This window comes from Prionailurus bengalensis, chromosome E1, assembly GCF_016509475.1.
Source record: "Prionailurus bengalensis isolate Pbe53 chromosome E1, Fcat_Pben_1.1_paternal_pri, whole genome shotgun sequence".
NCBI classification, from domain to species: domain Eukaryota; kingdom Metazoa; phylum Chordata; class Mammalia; order Carnivora; family Felidae; genus Prionailurus; species Prionailurus bengalensis.
In genome coordinates this window covers 44,664,222-44,682,098 of record NC_057347.1, presented here as the reverse complement: position 1 = coordinate 44,682,098, position 17,877 = coordinate 44,664,222, and the positions used below count along the sequence as shown (strand labels likewise).

The window sequence follows — 17,877 nt, the reverse complement described above, 5'->3', positions numbered from 1 at the left end:
TTCTTTACTGGATTACTTGTTTTTTGGGTATTGAGTTTGATAAGTTCTTTATAGATTTTGGATACTAACCCTTTATCTGATATGTCATTTGCAAATATCTTCTTCCATTCTGTCGGTTGCCTTTTAGTTTTGCTGATTGTTTCCTTCATTGTGCAGAAGTTTTTATTTTGATGAGGTCACAATAGTTCATTTTTGCTTTTGTTTCCCTTGCCTCTGGAGACATGTTGAGTAAGAAGTTGCTACGGCCAAGATCAAAGAGGTTTTTGTCTGCTTTCCCCTCGAGGATTTTGATGGCTTTCTGTCTTACATTTAGGTCTTTCATCCGTTTTGAGTTTATTTTTGTGTATGGTGCAAGAAAGTGGTCCAGGTTCATTTTTCTGCATGTTGCTGTCCAGTTTTCCCAGCACCACTTGCTGAAGAGACTGTCTTTATTCATTGGATATTCTTTCCTGCTTTGTCAAAGATTAGTTGGCCATATATTTGTGGGTCCATTTCTGGGTTCTCTATTCTGTTTCATTGATCAGAGTGTCTGTTTTTGTGCCACTATGAAAACATTTTTTAAAATGTTTATTTATTTTTGAGAGAGAGAGACAGAGTGTGAGCAGGGGAGGGGCAGAGAGAGAGGGAGACACAGAACCTGAAGCAGGCTCTGGGGTCTGAGCTGTCAGCACGATGTGGGGCTTGAACCCATGAACCATGAGATCATGACCTGAGCTGAAGTTGGACACTCAACTGACTGAGCCACCCAGGTGCCCAATTCAGTTATGTTCTAAACATTTTTGTCTTCATTCTGCTCCTTTTTCTGTTTCTCCTCTCACTCCTGCCTTTGTGTGTGTGTGTGTGTGTGTGTGTGTGTGTGTGTGTGTGGCAATCATATAAGCTATGAACCTCTGCTTCACACTTCTAGTACCTCTCTCCCCTTCACCTACCACATCGTCTGCCCCTTTATCAGTCCTGCCCCTTTATCACCATGTAGTTCCTTAATACTCTTATCATCTGGACCTTGGCAGCAACATCTAAATTGCATCTCTGCCCCTGATTTTTCTCTCCCCAGCATGTTTTTCCTCACTGCTTTCAGAGTAGACTAGTCATTGTCTACTGGAAAAAGGTTTCTGTCCTTCCTCCCTCCCTTTCTTCATCCCTTCTTCCCTCTCTCCCTTTATTTATTTATTTTTAAGTAGGCCCCACACCCAGCATGGGGCTTGAACTCATGACTCTGAGATCAAGAGTTTCATGCACTACCAACTAAGCCAGCCAGGTGCCCCAGGATAAATATATCTTAAATACTCACCAATAACTGGTAGGTGGGTTTGCAGGTCCTGGATTTCTTTTTCTTCATGTCTGAACCCAATACTTTGTAGAACATTTTTTATGTTACCAACATGGACTCTTCCTCCTTAATAAAAACAAGAAAAAGTAGATAAGGATGTCACACAATGAAAAATGCAGGCCATCAACCCTATCTAGAAATGAAAGCACAAAGAAGCTCTTTATAGCAAGTTGTGTGGGAGTCAGGGACAAAACATGACCCCATAACTAAACTTCTGAGAGAAGTTTATACAAGGGAGAGGAAATGTAAAGGAGGAGGAGTTTGGCAAATGGTAAATTAGGCAAGGACAACAATCAAATCATGTTATTCTAGACAAAGGATTTGAAACTTGCTACAGTAATAAATTACCTTCTTAATATAATTATACATAAGGAAAAACTAGTTAAGGAGGCAGAATAACTGAAAACAATAGTTTTTTTTATCAAATCACCATAAAATATGAGGATTTACAGAGAGTCAGTGTATACGTTTCAGATGAGTCAAATAATAAATGAAGAAAGTGAAATCTTAGGAAGACAAGAATAAAGTGTATATAATTTTTTATATGCTGTGTAGATAGTAAATACTTTTGAAATACAAAAAAAAAGAAATCACAGGAGGAATGACTGATATAATCAAATTCATAAAATGAAAAATGTCTGTGTGTAAAAATACAACATAATGGACAGAGAGTAGATTGTTGGTTGCTTAAGATTGGGAAGGTTGTGGAGAACGAGCAGTGATGACTAATGGGTATAGTATTTTTGGGGGTGATCAAAATGTTCTAAATTGATTTTGATGATGTTTGAGCAGCTCTGTTAATATACTAAAAACCATTTATACACTTTAAATGGGTGAATTTAAACCATTTATACACTTTAAATGGGTGAATTGCATGGTATATAAATTATATTTCAATAAATTTTATAAAACATGTGACATGACAAAGCAAAAAAGTATTTTCTGTAGCTATGACAATTGTGCTAATATCTTTAATTTATAAAGAGGCCATTCAAATTAGGAGGAAAAAGCTTGGATTCTGATAGGATAATGGGCAAAAGACAGGAACAAGTAATTAAAAGACCAAAAGACATAATGACATAAAAATAATTTCAACTTCGTTGATAATAAAAAAATCAAAGCAATGATTAGATTCCATTTCTCATTTATCAAATTGGCAAGGATCAAAAAATGTGAGAATAAACTGTTGTGGCAAGGGCATAATGGTAACCAGTAGTCTTATCCACTCATATATATCACAGCCTTAACCATGTTAAGATTTACTGGATTTACTAGAAAAATCTATCCAAAGCAACCGACTTAAAGTTGGACAAAGATCATAGATGTATAAGAGCAAACCACTGGAGACTATGTAAATAAATGTTCAACAAGAAAAAAATGACTAAGTAAATCATAAATACAACTTGATGTATAGTCATTAAAAATGATGTTCATAAAAAATTTTTAGGGGCGCCTGGGTGGCTCAGTAGGTTGGGCGTCCAACTTCTGCTCAGGTCATGATCTCACAGTTTGTGAGTTTGAGCCCCGGGTCAGGCTCTGTGCTGACAGCTCAGAGCCTGGAGCCTGCTTCAGATTCTATGTTTCCTTCTCACTCTGCCCCTCCCCCAGTCTCTCTTTCTCTCTCTCTAAAGAAAAAATAAACATTAAAAAAAATTTTTTTAATGACATGGAATTCTTACACTATAATTTTAGGATTAAGTGTAGGATACATAAAATATACAGTAAGAGTCTGTACACATGTATACACAGAAAAAAAGAATAGTGATAACTATAATAAAAAAGGTGAATATCACCTGGGGTTATGGGTAATTGCATTTTTTTCCATATGTTACTTTATATATTCCAGCTCAAATACCCGACACAGAGGAGACACTTGGATATTTGCTGAATAAATGCATAACTTCCTGATTATTTATATAATCAGCAAAAACAGTTACAACAGTCTGATATTTTATTGTCCTTATCCTTTTCCTCACTCACCTTTGAAGGACTTCACACCCTCTAGTAATTCTTTCTCAAACACCTTTTTATCAGCTGTAAGATAAAACATAATTGAGTTTTTGACGGTTCACGGAAATTAAAGTGTTTACTTTCAGGAAGGGGAAATTTAGAAATCTATCACAATTCATTCTCAATGAAATGCAAAACTCAGTGTATTGATACTCTATCCCTGGACAGAATACAAGGCTATTGTTAGTGGTACTCTAGTTTGCTAAAATGCACACAGCTTTTTCTTTCTCGTTACATCCTCACAATTTGGTTTCATTTTTTCTTTCTTCATCTTTCCTGCCCTTCTGCTCCTTCATCTTCTTCCAGCTTAGACCTTAGATTTTTTTCCCAAAGGGACAAAAGAACTTGTTTGTCCTGTAATGGGACCTCTGACTGTAGAGGTCCCAGTTTACTAGACCAAAATCTAAATGAAAGAACAATATTTTTTAAAATGCTAGGATTCAGTCTTTTAAAAAACCATAGTTTTAATTGACATAAAATGTTCCAAACAGTAGAATTTCTAACACAAAACTTTAAAACAAAGCTTCTGTGCAGTTTTGAGGACTTGAGGAGACCTGGTCACTGCAGACATGGTCCCTGTTTGTCCAGAATTTAGGATAGTGCCATGAACACAACAGATCTTCAATAAATGTTTGTTGAATGAATAAATTTTTAGATATCAGTAAAGTAGAACTTCAATGCTTACCAGAAACTGGCAGGGTTTTCAGAAACTTTTTATATTCTTTATTTGTGATCTCTATTCCCATGTTTTTCAGAGCATTTTTCAGGTCCTCAGTAGGAATCTTCTCTCCTTTAGAAAGACATACATAAACATAAGGAAACATCCTTCCCAGGTTCAGCGGGGAAGAACTAGGCATAATCAAGCTTGGTTTAGCTATTCAGAATCAAGGAGGTAAGAAAATCTTCTCTTAACCTACACACCTAAGATAAGATAATATCATATATAATAGGTGAAACAGGGATTGTACAACTTCTCAGTAAATTAGATGTGTTTGATGACTAATAATTCAACCACTAATATAACATCTGTATTCTTTTCTTTCTTTTTTTCCCTCTTCTTCTACACTTTTCTCGTTACCCTGCCTGCCCCCTTCCCTTTCCTCTTCTTTTATCTGAATTATTGGACTAGTTTTAAAAATGACAATAAAAGCTGGTTCTCTATTAAAATTTTCAGTAAATCTGAGTAAATTTATATTTACATTGTTACACTGTAAGCTGGGCCTATAAGAATGGGGAGATAGATTTGAAATCACATATTTAAAAATCTACTGAAGACAAGAGAAAACAAAAAAGCCATAAGAACAAGAAATCGGGGAAAAATAGGCTAATTTGAAAAGAAACTAAAACAATATCTAGAAATAAAAATGTAGTTATTGAAATTAAAACCCCAATGGATAAATAGTATGAGACACAGTTGTAGAAACAGTGAGCTAGAAGAGAGGTTTAAGAAAAGACAAAAACATAATATAGGGAAAATATGAAAGAAAGAAATGAAGAGCAAATGAGAAGGTTCAACATACATGTAATTGGAGTTTCTAAAAATGAGAAAAGAGCAAAAAAAAGAAGCAATATTTGAAACATAAGGGCTGAGAGTTTCCAAAACTTGATGAGAGGCATGAATGTTCAGTTTTAGGAATCATAAGTTCCAAGCAGGAAAAATGAAAAGAAGTCCACACTTGGCCACATGATAATGAGAATTTCAAAGATAGAGATAAGAGTGATAAGAGAAAAAGAGATTAACTATAAATAAACAATGAAAACTTATAGTTGATTTTTAGCAGCAAAAAAAGAGGTCACAGAACAGTGGATATATGAATCTATCATCTTTCTGTCTAATATTCATATGTATTTTCTTCTTTCTCCTTTTTTTCCCTTTTAAATTTAAATATGACTTTTTATTATAGGTTAACTTTACAAGATAGTCTTTAGGTTACAGAATATTCAGATGGGACTGTAACGAAATTTGAGAATTAACATAGCCCAGAGATAGTATGACTGTCTTCCAGAGATAGACTCCTGGAACTTTGCTTCTCCTAATTCTGGTAAGAGAACAAGAACACCTTCATTTGTAGGAAGGACAGTTGCATCTTATTCGTTGGAAACAAAGAGTTGTTTTGTTGTCATATGGAAGTTAAGTTCAAACATATGTAGAAGAGTCCATAGCTAAGTAGCCAGAGGGGTAGACTATTTCAGCTGTTTAGTTATTATCTCTCAGTCCCAACTCTACCCTTCTAATCTCTGCTTTGTGATGCTGAGGCTGGGACTTGGTAGACCATGTTTCTGTTTTGCTAGCTGGTTCCATATTAAACTCTGCCAATGAGTGGATGGGGGGAGTGGTAGAGAAACAGAGGGACTGAAAGACTGTCCAATGAAGTTTCTTCCTGTGGTAATAAATGAATACAGCTTTCAATTTTTCAACCTTGTGGAACCAGTTTCATTACACTCGTCAGAGATACGCACGGCAGACTTCAGAGTTCTAAGGTAGAATGATAATCTGTAACTCTAGACATAGTCAAAGCATGAGTCAAGGCTGAGTGTAAAACAAAGGCATTTTCAGAGAGTAACCCTTGTTGAAATTACTAAGAAGTATGTACTTCAGGAAGAATGAAACTGAACCCAAAAAAGAGCAGAAGTAAAAAAGCAATGGTGAACAAAGAAAGTACGTGTATTTAAGTTTTGCAAAAGATCAGATTTAAATTGCTCTGCCCTTGCTTGCAATATACTCACTTGGCAAAAGCTCATTCCTGTTTAAATACAAGTTTGTGCTTACTCTGTGCCTGCAGGCAGGTAGCTGAACTAGAGCTGGAGCCAACTGTGCTGACTGTTCTCACTTTAAATGGATGATCGTGAACCTCAGGTGAGTCCTTAATTCGGTTGGGCAACCACACTACACTTTGCTAGTGTATTAACTTTCCTCCTTTTCTAGATGACTACTTCATATCTCTTCTTTTAAAACTCCCACTTCCTCTTCTTCCATTTGATCATATCATCTTTTATGTCTTTAATTAAAAAAAAACAACAAAGCCTTCTCTTGATGTCACTTTCACCAATTTACTTGCCTCGTTGTTCCACCTCTTTGCTTCCCCTGGCAGCAATATTTCTCAGATATTCACAATGCTTCTAAATGCTATCTTCCCATTTTCTCTTAAACTCACTTTAGTCGGCCTTCTTTCCACCCTCACTACCTGATAATTTTCTTCTTTGTATCATTAATGGTAGTTGATGATTTGAGATCACTATTGCGGCTATACGCAACGGTCAGTTCTCAGGTCTTATCTTACTTGAACTACTGACCTATTTGTTGATCTGCCCTCCTGGCTGATACTTCTACAAGCTGCTGTAGATGCACTGATTACATCTCTTCAACCCTTACCATTTTAATGTGTGCTAGCCCAAGTTTCGGTTGTTGGCATCTCTTTATCTGAGGGATTTCTTTGGTTGCAGAGTTCACTCTGCCTATGCTCAACTGGCTGGAAATACAAGTGGAATAATATTGCCTCCCTCTCCTTGAGCAGTTACCAACCAATGACTGATAGGAGTTGATATAAAAACCTAGCTCTCCCACTCCCCCTGAGGCTGTGTTCTATACCATTTCCCAGATATTCCCCAATGGGATTAAGTTCCAGTTATCTTCTTGGTAACTTGCCTGATAAACACATACTGTATTTGCTGCCTTCATTCACTTCTCTACTCCCCTATCTGTGTTTCTTGGACTCACCTTCCAAGTAAACCATCTGCCTGTATGATATTTGTCTCAGGGTTTGTGTCTGGGGGCACCCAACCTAATCTACTTATTTGGCTTTTAGGACACCATATTCTCTTGGTTTTCTACCTACTTCACTGGTCACTTCTTGGTCTTTTTTGCTTTAACACTACTTAAAAAAATTAATGTATTTATATTTTGAGAGAGAGAGGAAGAGAGAGAGAGAGAGAGAGAGAGAGAGAGAGAGAGAGAGAGAGAAAATGTGAGCAGGGGAGGGACAGAGAGAGAGGGAGAGAGAGAATCCAAAGCAGGTTTCGTACTGCCAGCATGGAGCCTGAAGTGGGGCTTGAACTCACAAACCATGAGATCATGACCTGAGCTGAAACCAAGAGTTGGACACTTAACCGAGCCACCCAGACGCCCCTGCTTTAACACTCCTTAATGTTGAAGTGTGCCAAGATCACTCCTTAGTTCTCTTTCATTCTCTATCTATACTCACTCACTCATTGGGTGAATTCATTCAATCTAATGGCTTTAAATATCATCTATATGCCTATGGCTTTCAATTATATATTTTTAGCCAAGATATCTTTCTTGAATTTGTGACTTACTGGTAGCTTTGTACCTGTTATCTCTATTTGGGAGTCTATTAGATATCTTAAAATATCCCAAACTGAACTCCTAAGTTTCTTCCATCTAAACCTGTGTTTCAGGCAACTTTCTCCAGACTCTGATGTAAAGTCTATCCTTTTAGTTGTTCAAGACAAAAATCTTAGAATCATTCCTGACTTCTTCCTTTATCTAGTTGCTGTCAGGAAACCCTGTTGACTTCTTTTATTATTTTTTTAAATTGAAATAAAATTGACATATAACATTACTTTAGTTTCAGGCATACAACATAATGGTTTGATGTTGGTATAAGTTATGAGATGATCACCACAATCAGTCTGGTTAAAATCCATCAACACAGTAGCTCCTTTTAAAATATATCCAGAATCCAGCTACTTTTTAATCATCTTTATTGCTTTCTACCCTGGTATGAATCACCATCATTTCTAACATCAATTACTTCAAAAGCCCTTTTAGGGTTTTAATTCCCTATTCTCTACCTCCCCGAGTCTGTTCTCCCCATAGAATCCAGGAAGATCTGATGAAAACATCTGACATAGGTCAGATCATATCATGCCTCTACTCTAAAACCTGCAATGGCTTTCCATTTCTCTAAAACAAACAAACAAACAAACAAAACAAAAAAAGAAAGCCCAGGTCCTGGAAGGGCTTTCATGGTCCCGACTAATCTCGCACCCATCACCTCTTTCTCCTCATCTCCTATTACTATTTTCCTTCCTTATTCAGCTTCAGATACATTGGACTTCTTGCTTTCCTTGAATAGTCCAGGTATGCTCCTGCCTTTAGGTCTTAGTCCCTATTCCTTTTGCCTGTAATTCTTTTCCTACAAGTCCCCACATGGACAAAACCCTTACCTCCTTCAAGTATTTGCTCAAATGTCACCTTCTCGGAGGCCTGATTATCTGTTTAAAGCCATAAGTGCCCCTTTCCCCAAATACACCTTCCCCTTCCAATGTCCTTTAGTATACTTTTCATTTTTCTATAGCATTTATCACTTTCTAACATACTACATAATGACTTATTATGTTTATTGTTTATTGCTTGTTTCCCCTGCTAGTGTGTAAGCTCCAGAGTAGCAATAATCTTTGTTCTGTTTGCTCTTATATCCTAAGTGTCTAGAACAATGCCCACATTTAAATGCTGAGTAAATAGTTGTTAAATGAATAAGTGGAGGGAGGAAACACTATTGTGTTAAAAATATAGTTCCGTATAGGGAAACAAAAGCAAACCTGAACTACTGGGACTTCATCAAGATAAAAAGCTTCTGTACAGCAAAGGAAACAAAAAAACTAAACGGCAGCCTATAGAATGCGAGAAGATATTTGCAAATGACATATCTTATAAAGAGTTGGTATCCAAAATCTATAAAGAACTTATCAAACTCAACACCCAAAAAACAAACAATCCAGTTAAGAAATGGGCAGAAGACATGAATAGACACTTTTGCAAAGAAGACATCCAGATGGCTAACAGACACATGAAAAGATGCTCAACGTCACTCATCATCAGGGAAATACAAATCAAAACCATGATGAGATACCACCTCACACATGTCTGAATGGCTAAGATTAGCAACACAAGAAACAACTGGTGCTGGTGGGGATGCGGAGACAGGAGAACCCTCTTGCACTGTTGGTGGGAATGCAAACTGGTGCAGCCACTCTGGAGAACAGTATGGAGGCACCTCAAAAACTAAAAATAGAACTACCATACAACCCAGCATTTTAACTATTAGATATTTACCCAAAGGATACAGATTTGAAGGGGTACCTGCACCCCGATGTGTATAGCAGCATTAACAACAATAGCCAAACTATGGAGACAGCTCAAATGTCCATAAACTGATGAATGGATAAATGGATAAAGAAGATGTGGTGTGTGTGTGTGTGTGTGTGTGTGTGTGTGAGTGTGTGTGTGTGTGTGTGTGTGTGTGTGTAATGTAATATTACTCAGCCATCAAAAAGAATGAAATCTTGCCATTTGCAACGACACAGATAGGGCTAGAATGTATAATGGGAAGCGAAATAAGTCAATCTTCAAGATTTGTCAAGAGACAGACAAATAGTAGATATTTCACTCATATGTGGCATTTAAAAGACAAAAAAGATGAGCACATGGGAGGGAGTGGGAGAAGAGAAGAGAGGGAAACAAATCACAAGAGATTCTTAAGGAAAGGGAACAAACTGAAGGTTGCTGTAGGGAGGTGGGTGGGAGAGGGCTAGATGGGCGATAGGTATTAAGGAGGGCACTTGTTGTGATGAGCATTGGGTGTTGTGTGTAAGTGATGAATCACTGAATTCTACTCCTGAAACCAATATTGCACTGTATGTTACCTAAATTTTAAGTAAGAAAAATAGTTCCATATAAAACTTTAAGATCACATAATATAATCCTCATTGTACCATCTCACTCACCTGTAATATTTTTAACTTCATCCATCAGTACATTTACATCAATCTTCCCATTACCTTTAAGATAAAAAAGCATGAAAAAGATTTTTAGAAAAATGATATAAAAATTTTAAATTGTGAAATAGAAACCCCAAATTCAGCCACTTTGAGACACTTTCCCTAGAAATTTATTATTTTTTTATGTCATTAACTTAAATTAATATAGCTCCTGCATTTTACATTATCAAATTACATGCAGCACAATGCATGAACAAAGTTTAAAGCACTCTCCTTTCCTTCAAGACAATCTATTATTTACTAGGTTACTCTTTTGCAGGCACGGGTCTGAAATTTTTTGAGAGTTTAAAAATTTTGTTTAAAAATGATGTTTCCATTTTGTCAGTGCTGACTTTCCCTTTGGGCTTATGATCACCTTAGCATCAAGTGATCCCTGTAAAGGATAGAGTGCTGTACCCCATGCCTAGCTGCTCTCAGGTTGCCAACATGATAATCATCATGTTGATATATTCAGTTACATTCCCAGATATGATGACAAAACTCTTGTGCAGTACCCATTCTCAACTGAAAGACTTTTTCATAGACTACGTGCTTAGTTTCTTTAGGCTATTTCTCAATTCTGAAGCTACTGGAGGTCAATGGATACATTTTTAGTAGTTTGTAATATTGCAAGTTTGAGAAGCACTGGGTTGGGATGTTAAGATAGTAGTTAAAAGATGCAATTACTCTAATTGGCAAGATTCAGTTTGGAACCTTAGAGCTGCCTGTGGACATACTCATTTTCCACTTATGACTTGGTCAAGGGTGCCAATCCGTCACTCCTCAAACATGTTCGTACTCTTGTTTTAAGTGTAGTAATAATTCTAAGATTGTCAATTCCTCCAAGAGTGAGATACCAAGAATCACTTTGTATTCCTACTATTACCTTAGCATTAGTTTGTTTGCAAAAGATTGCTACTAAATTGATACTAAATATTGATACTAAACACAAATGCTTCCTAAATAATTAAGTTCCAGTAGAATGCAAACATATTGCAGAGAATGAAGTAGCTTTAAAACCAGTTTATAGTTCAGGTTCTTAGATATAGAATTTTTCCTGGCTTGTTTTTTTTTTATGTCTTTTCAGTTATGATGATCTTTTATTGGTATCCTTTTATAGTTTTAGAGCATCTATGATGATGATGATGATGAATACTATTATATTATGACTTTTACACAGGATAAGGAAAAACTTTTATTGGAGAAAAATCTGTTCCTGTAAAGGACAGATCCTAGAAGGTCTTTTGCTTTGTGTGTCTCTTAATCAGCTTCACTGAGGCCTATCGGGCCCCTGAAACAGTCTTCCCTCCTATTTCAGATGGTTCCACAGATGTACAAGGTAGTCCACAAGAATTAGATTAGAATTAGCCTCATTTTAAATCACTGTGCTGGTATCTTTTCTTATGTTTCAGGATAGTAGAAAAACAAGGCAAAGACAAATATCTGTATTTATTGAACTGGCAGGTTAAGAGAGCTATGAAAGGGATTAAAAACCAAAGAAAAAGCCATTTTTGGGAAAACCGCTTACCTCTTACTAAGGCAAAGTTTCCGAGGCTCTAGAACAGTGTCTGACATATTATAGGCATTCAGTTAAAGTTTATGGAATAAAAGAGTGGAAGGTACTACTGGTTTAGAGAAGTCCATGTTCATTGACTTGGATCTTATATCTTCACTCCTTCCTCAAAGGGGCAGGTGTCAAAATTTCCTCATGAATGTTTCTCAGTTCTACCAGCATGAGAACAGTCTGATATATGCCAAGTTTAATGAATTCTGTTGACCATTACTATGTATCTTCTTAAATTTCTTAGTTCTAGTAGTTCATGGCAGTATAGCAGAGTGGTTAATAGTTTCTGGAGCCAGATTGCCAGCCCACAACTTACTAGCTCTATGACTTTACACAAGCTACTTGAGTTCTCTGTGTCTTAGTTTCCTTATATGTAAAATGGGAGTAAAATTAGAACCTGCCTTATAAAGTTGTTTGCAAGATAAAGTAAGACGATATATATAAAGTGCTGATGATAGTGCCTTACACATTTCAGGACCATGTTGCTCATTGGTGTTTAATGCTGGTTAGTGGTAGGGACTCAAAGATTAAAATCTTGAGTATTCTCCATTGAACCCTGGCGTTCCCTGTGAAGAGTGACACTTGCCATGTATACTGGGCACCATTCTTGGTGATACTTCCCAAGTGAGAGCCATTGAGCTTAGTTTAGTAGCTATGTGAAAGGCCTCACTCTTTCTTTTTATTCTCAGATACATCATATCTTCAGGTAGGTAGTCCAGGCCTGATACTAGCCTCAAGTCCAAAGTTTGGCTAAAGAGTATATTGACACTTAAAATTCTCACCATCAGTTGGTAGGAGGTCCTTCAGTTCCTGGATTTTTTTCTTCTTGAGATCAATTCCCATGTTTTTCAGGAAAGTGTCCACCTTATTTGGAGACACCTTCACCCCTTAGGAAAGAAAGGGATGGGATATGAAAAATATTTGTAATGATGTAAAGAGTGGGTTATTATAGATCATGCCTAGGCATCAATACTACATAGACAATGAAGAGCAAAGAACAATTAAACTATCCAACTAAATGTGGTTTGTTGTTATCTAAGTGAGGAATTCCTAGACCCTGATCTATGGAATTCTGTTATTACTTTTAGGAAAACATTTAAGAGAAGAAAGCGAACAATTAAGGGTATTTGGTAAGTCATAGCACAGACTAAAATCAACCTTTATACATGTGTTTGAACAGAAGAATGGGAAACTTGCTAAATTAATGGACAACTACAAATCCATCCATCCATCCACCCACCCACCCACCCATCTGTCCATTCAGCTAGCCATCCATTGAGCCAGACAGAAGCCAATCCATGGATTTACTCTATCATAATTCTCTGAGACACTTTTTAAGAACATATGCTTCTAGATACTATCCATGGAAATTCAAGATCAATATGACTAGAAAGGGGCCTAGTGACTTGAATGCTACATATTCCACCCTCCCCCTGGTAATTTTAATATACAACTTTATTTGGGAACCGCTGCCTTTGGGTTACTGTAATGTACCTAAAGCATATGAAGAATAAACACTGACTTAACAAACCATTGGGACATCTGGGATAATAATCTGAAAATTGAAAAATAGGAAGAGTTTTTGAAAATAAGAGCAAAGCCAAAAATGAACCCCTGGGACCTCATCAAAATAAAAGGCTTCTGCACAGTGAAGGAAACAATCAGCAAAACCAAAAGGCAACTGACAGAATGGGAGAAGATATTTGCAAACGACGTATCAGATAGAGGGTTAGTATCCAAAATCTATAAAGAACTTATCAAACTCAACACCCAAAAACCAAATAAACCAGTGAATAAGTGGGCAAAAGACACAAATAGACATTTCTCCAAAGAAGACATCCAAATGGCCAACCAACACATGAAAAAATGCTCAACTTCACTCATCATCAGGGAAATACAAATCAAAACCACCATGAGATACCACCTTACACCTGTCTGATGGCTAACGTTAACAACTCAGGCAACAACAGTTGTTAGAGAGGATGTGGAGAAAGAGGATCTCTTTTGCATTGTTGGTGGGAATGCAAGCTGGTGCAGCCACTCTGGAAAACAGTATGGAGGTTCCTCAAAAAACTGAAAATAGAACTACCCTACAACCCAGCAATTGCACTACTAGGCATAGATCCATGGAATACAGGTGTGCTATTTCGAAGGGGCACATGCACCCCCATGTTTACAGCAGCACTATCAACAATAGCCAAAGTATGGAAAGAGCCCAAATGTCCATCGATGGATGAATGGATAAAGATGTGGTACATATATACAATGGAGTATTACTCAGCAATCAAAAGGAATGAAATCTTGCCATTTTCAACTATGTGGATGGAACTGGAGGGTATTATGCTAAATGAAAGTAGTCATTCAGAGAAAGACAAAAATCATATGACTTCACTCATATGAGGACTTTAAGAGACAAAACAGATGAACATAAGGGAAGGGAAACAAAAATAATATAAAAACAGGGAGGGGGAAAAACATAAGAGACTCATAAATATGGAGAACAAACTGAGGGTTACTGGAGGGGTTGTGAGAGGGGGGATGGGCTAAATGGGTAAGGGGCACTAAGGAATCTACTCCTGAAATCATTGTTGCACTATATGCTAACTAATTCGGATGTAAATTAAAAAAAAATAATGAATAAAATTAAAAAGAAAAAAAAAGAAAATAAGAGCAAAACTTGATGACCAGTTTTACCTGCCTTTTCAATATGCTTCTTACTCACCTTTGAGAGACTGTAACTCTTTCATCAATCTGTTCATGTACACCCTTCCTTTGGCTGTGGGGAAAAAATAAGTTTCAGGCAGGAGTGTTGATATTTAAATATATAATGAAACATGCATAGGTTCAGAAATGGAGACTTCTAGTATTTTATTCTAGAAATTTAAATGATTAAAAAATTTTTTTCATGTGCATTTATTTTTGAGAGAAGAGAGAGACAGAGCGTGAGTGGGGGAGGGGCAGAGAAAGAAGGAGACCCAGAATCTGAAGAAGGCTCCAGGCTCTGAGCTGTCAGGACACAGCCCGAAGCAGGGCTTGAACCCATGAACTGTGAGATCATGACCTGAGCCAAAATCAAGAGTTGGACACCCAACCGACTGAGCCACCCAGGGATCCCTAGAAATGTATATTTCACTTCCAAGAATAAAACTTAGAGGAGTGGAAACAGCTCTCAATTTGGTGAAATCATTTTGGTGATGGGGGTAGGGGGATGAAACATTCCTTAACTAGGCAGTATTAGTTTAAAAAAAGTCCACATGTTCAGGGCGCCTGGGTGGCTCAGTCGGTTAAGCGTCCGACTTCGCTCAGGTCATGATCTCGCGGTTCGTGAGTTCCAGCCCTGTGGCAGGCTCTGTGCTGACAGCTCAGCGCCTGGAGCCTGCTTCAGATTCTGTCTCCTCTCTCTCTGATCCTCCCCCGTTCATGCTCTGTCTCTCTCTGTCTCAAAAATAAATAAACGTTTAAAAAAATTAAAAAAAAAAGTCCACATATTCAACTTCTCTGAAGGCCACTGAGATTTTTCCCCACTGTGGTATTTTTAATGCTCACCATCAACTGGAAGCTTGTTCTGTAGTTTCAGGCCTTCATCTTCTGTGAGTGTTATCCCCATATTTTCCAGTAAAATTTCCAGGTTACTAGTATCGACCTTCTCACCTTTAAAAATTAAAAGGTGGTAAAAGTTGAAAATTTGAAGAATGGTGACCTCATGTTCTAAAAAAAAAAAAAAAGAAAAAAAAAATCCCGGGGTGCCTGGGTGGCTCAGTCCGTTGAGTGTCCGACTTCAGCTCAGGTCATGATCTCACGGTTTGTGAGTTCGAGCCCTGTGTCAGGCTCTGTGCTGACAGCTCAGCACCTGGAGCCTGCTTCAGATTCTGTCTCCTTCTCTCTCTGCTCCTCCCCACTTGTGCTCTGTCTCTCAAAAATAAATAAATGTAAAAAAAAAATTTTTTTTAATCCCATTCGTTGATTAAACAATGAAGTAATTCTGACAAGAATGCCAGCTAAGACATCATCTTAGAGCTTTTTGGCTCAAACAATGGCAATCAAATTTAGGCCAGCAGTCTGTAGATGCAAACATTCATGGATATACAGGTAGAGTGAGAGAATTTATCAGTAAGGAAAACAATGCTGCTGAAATACAATTTTGTGTAAATGTTAAAATCCTGGTGTTGCAAAGTCTTCTTAATTACCTATCATGGAATCATACAGGGCTTTTCTCCAGGGGCTTCTTTCTTAACCAGAACTGGCTCTCTGTCATGCCTCAGGGATTTGGTGGGCTTGCCTCCCTCTCTTCTTGGCAGCCTCTACCACCCATAAAGTTTTTTTGGTGGCTAGGAAATTAGATGCAGTCTTCCAAGCTCTCCTGTTTTTAGGGTCCCAGGAAAACTGGCACATAGTTATTTTCATTCTAAGGGCTTCAATGTAAAGTGCTACAATGAGCCAGACAGGGGAACATCAGACTCTCACAGAATGGGTAAGACACAAAGCTAACAAGTTTGTTTGGTAATGGACTTTTAGGAGGGTGGAAATCACCACTTATCCCTGCCCCCCAGTAGCTGTTTCCCAATCTGCTCGTAGGATGGCTGTGTGAAACTTTCCTTCATGATGGCTCTTGCCTCTAGCTTGAAGATGCAGTTTAGCAACAAAAACAACAAAATGGTAATTATGTGAGGTGACAAATGCGTTAGCTAACCACATTATGGCAAATATTCTGAATTACGTGTATCAAATCATCACATTGCATACATTAAACGTACACAGTTTAGTTTATATATATCTATTATATCTCAACAAAGCTGGGGAAAAAAGATGCTGTTTAAGTGGGCAATTTGCACCTCCTAATCATTTCCGATTTCAGGAAAAGAAAACTCTTGCTTTTAGTCCTCTGGAACCACACCGCAGTACTTCCATTGGGAGGATAATACCTGGGGAGGGAGCCAGTCTTCTGCACAAGTGCCTGGGAGGAAATGTGTACAAGGGTTGCTCTCCCCTAGCTGCTTCAGACTCTTCTGGAAAGCCTTGCACCATGGAGCTTCTAAAATGCCCCCCCACCCTGTAAGCAGCCAAGGAATGATTCTTCAGATACAACAGAGCAATTTCCTAGTCTGCTAGCTCGATCACTTTTTTTTTTTTATTAAAAAAAGGTTTTTTTAATGTTTATTTATTTTTGAGAGAGAGATAGACAGAGCGTGAGCAGGAGAGGGCCAGAGAGAGAAGGAGACACAGAATCTGAAGCAGGCTCCAGGCTCTGAGCTGTCAGCACAGAGACTGATGCACAGGGCTTGAATGCACTAAACCCCCTCCAAGATCATGACCTGAGCTGAAGCCGGATGCTTAATCAACTGAGCCATCCAGGCTCCCCTAACTTGATCACATTTTGACAGACATGGGTCTTCTGCTAGGTTATCAGTCTAACTACCCCTGTCATCTGTATCATTCCCATTCTTCAAAATGTAAGCCCACAAAGTTTTCTATCCTCTCAAATCTATTCTGTGTTTTACCACTCTGATTTTTCTTTCCATTGCTAGCTTTCTTTTCACCCTTCCCACAGTGCCCTCTCAGGCTCATATTTCATTAAATATGAATTTCTCTAAATCTTCAGTCTCTTTATAGACTCTTACCTTCTTTCCTAACTGAACTTTGTCTGTTCTGGATAGATTTTCCTTTTGCTTTTGCTTTTCCTTTTCCTTCCCTTCCCATGCCCTCCCCACCCCCTCCCTCCTTCTTTCCTTCCTTCCATCTCCCCTCCCTTCTTTCATTTCCTTCCTCCTTCCTTCCTTCCTTCCTTCCTTCCTTCCTTCCTTCCTTCCTTCCTTCCTTCCACCCTCTCTCCCTCCCTCCCTTCCTTCTGAGAGAAAGCTGCTCTTTTTTTCCCCATAACTCATTTGCCATAGGGCTTACATTCTCCGAGATCCTATGTGCTGCTTTCTGGCCATACTCAAACCTCTCCTTTTGTGAGAATTATGGTACTTGGCTTTCTTTTTATTGTCACTTACTGACTTCTTGGTCATTTAAGGAGCTTGTCCCATTACTCACAGTCTTCCTCTGCACCCAAATTCCTGGCATCATAATAGGCAATTCTAGTCTTTATATAGATAGTTCATTCCACAACCTGGCCTCTCAATTTCTTGAGCTCCTTAGCCTCAATGATGGTCCCCTAAATCCTATACTACTTACCTATCAAGGACACATCCTG

The 17,877-nt window shown here is 37.9% G+C and overlaps 1 protein-coding gene across 2 annotated transcripts in view; it reads right to left on the bottom strand.

Annotated features, from left to right (window-relative positions):
• The window catches only part of EFCAB3 (EF-hand calcium binding domain 3), a 108,615-nt gene that overhangs the window by 72,128 nt on the left and 18,610 nt on the right, over nucleotides 1-17,877 (bottom strand). For both annotated transcript variants that reach the window (XM_043584903.1, XM_043584905.1), the window contains exons 6-12: nucleotides 15,231-15,335; nucleotides 14,407-14,460; nucleotides 12,467-12,571; nucleotides 10,088-10,141; nucleotides 4,026-4,130; nucleotides 3,311-3,364; nucleotides 1,292-1,396 (exon numbers count right to left, since the gene is read on the bottom strand). In XM_043584903.1, the coding sequence (XP_043440838.1) occupies nucleotides 1,292-1,396; nucleotides 3,311-3,364; nucleotides 4,026-4,130; nucleotides 10,088-10,141; nucleotides 12,467-12,571; nucleotides 14,407-14,460; nucleotides 15,231-15,335 (582 nt within the window). The remainder of the gene's footprint in view (nucleotides 1-1,291; nucleotides 1,397-3,310; nucleotides 3,365-4,025; nucleotides 4,131-10,087; nucleotides 10,142-12,466; nucleotides 12,572-14,406; nucleotides 14,461-15,230; nucleotides 15,336-17,877) is intronic.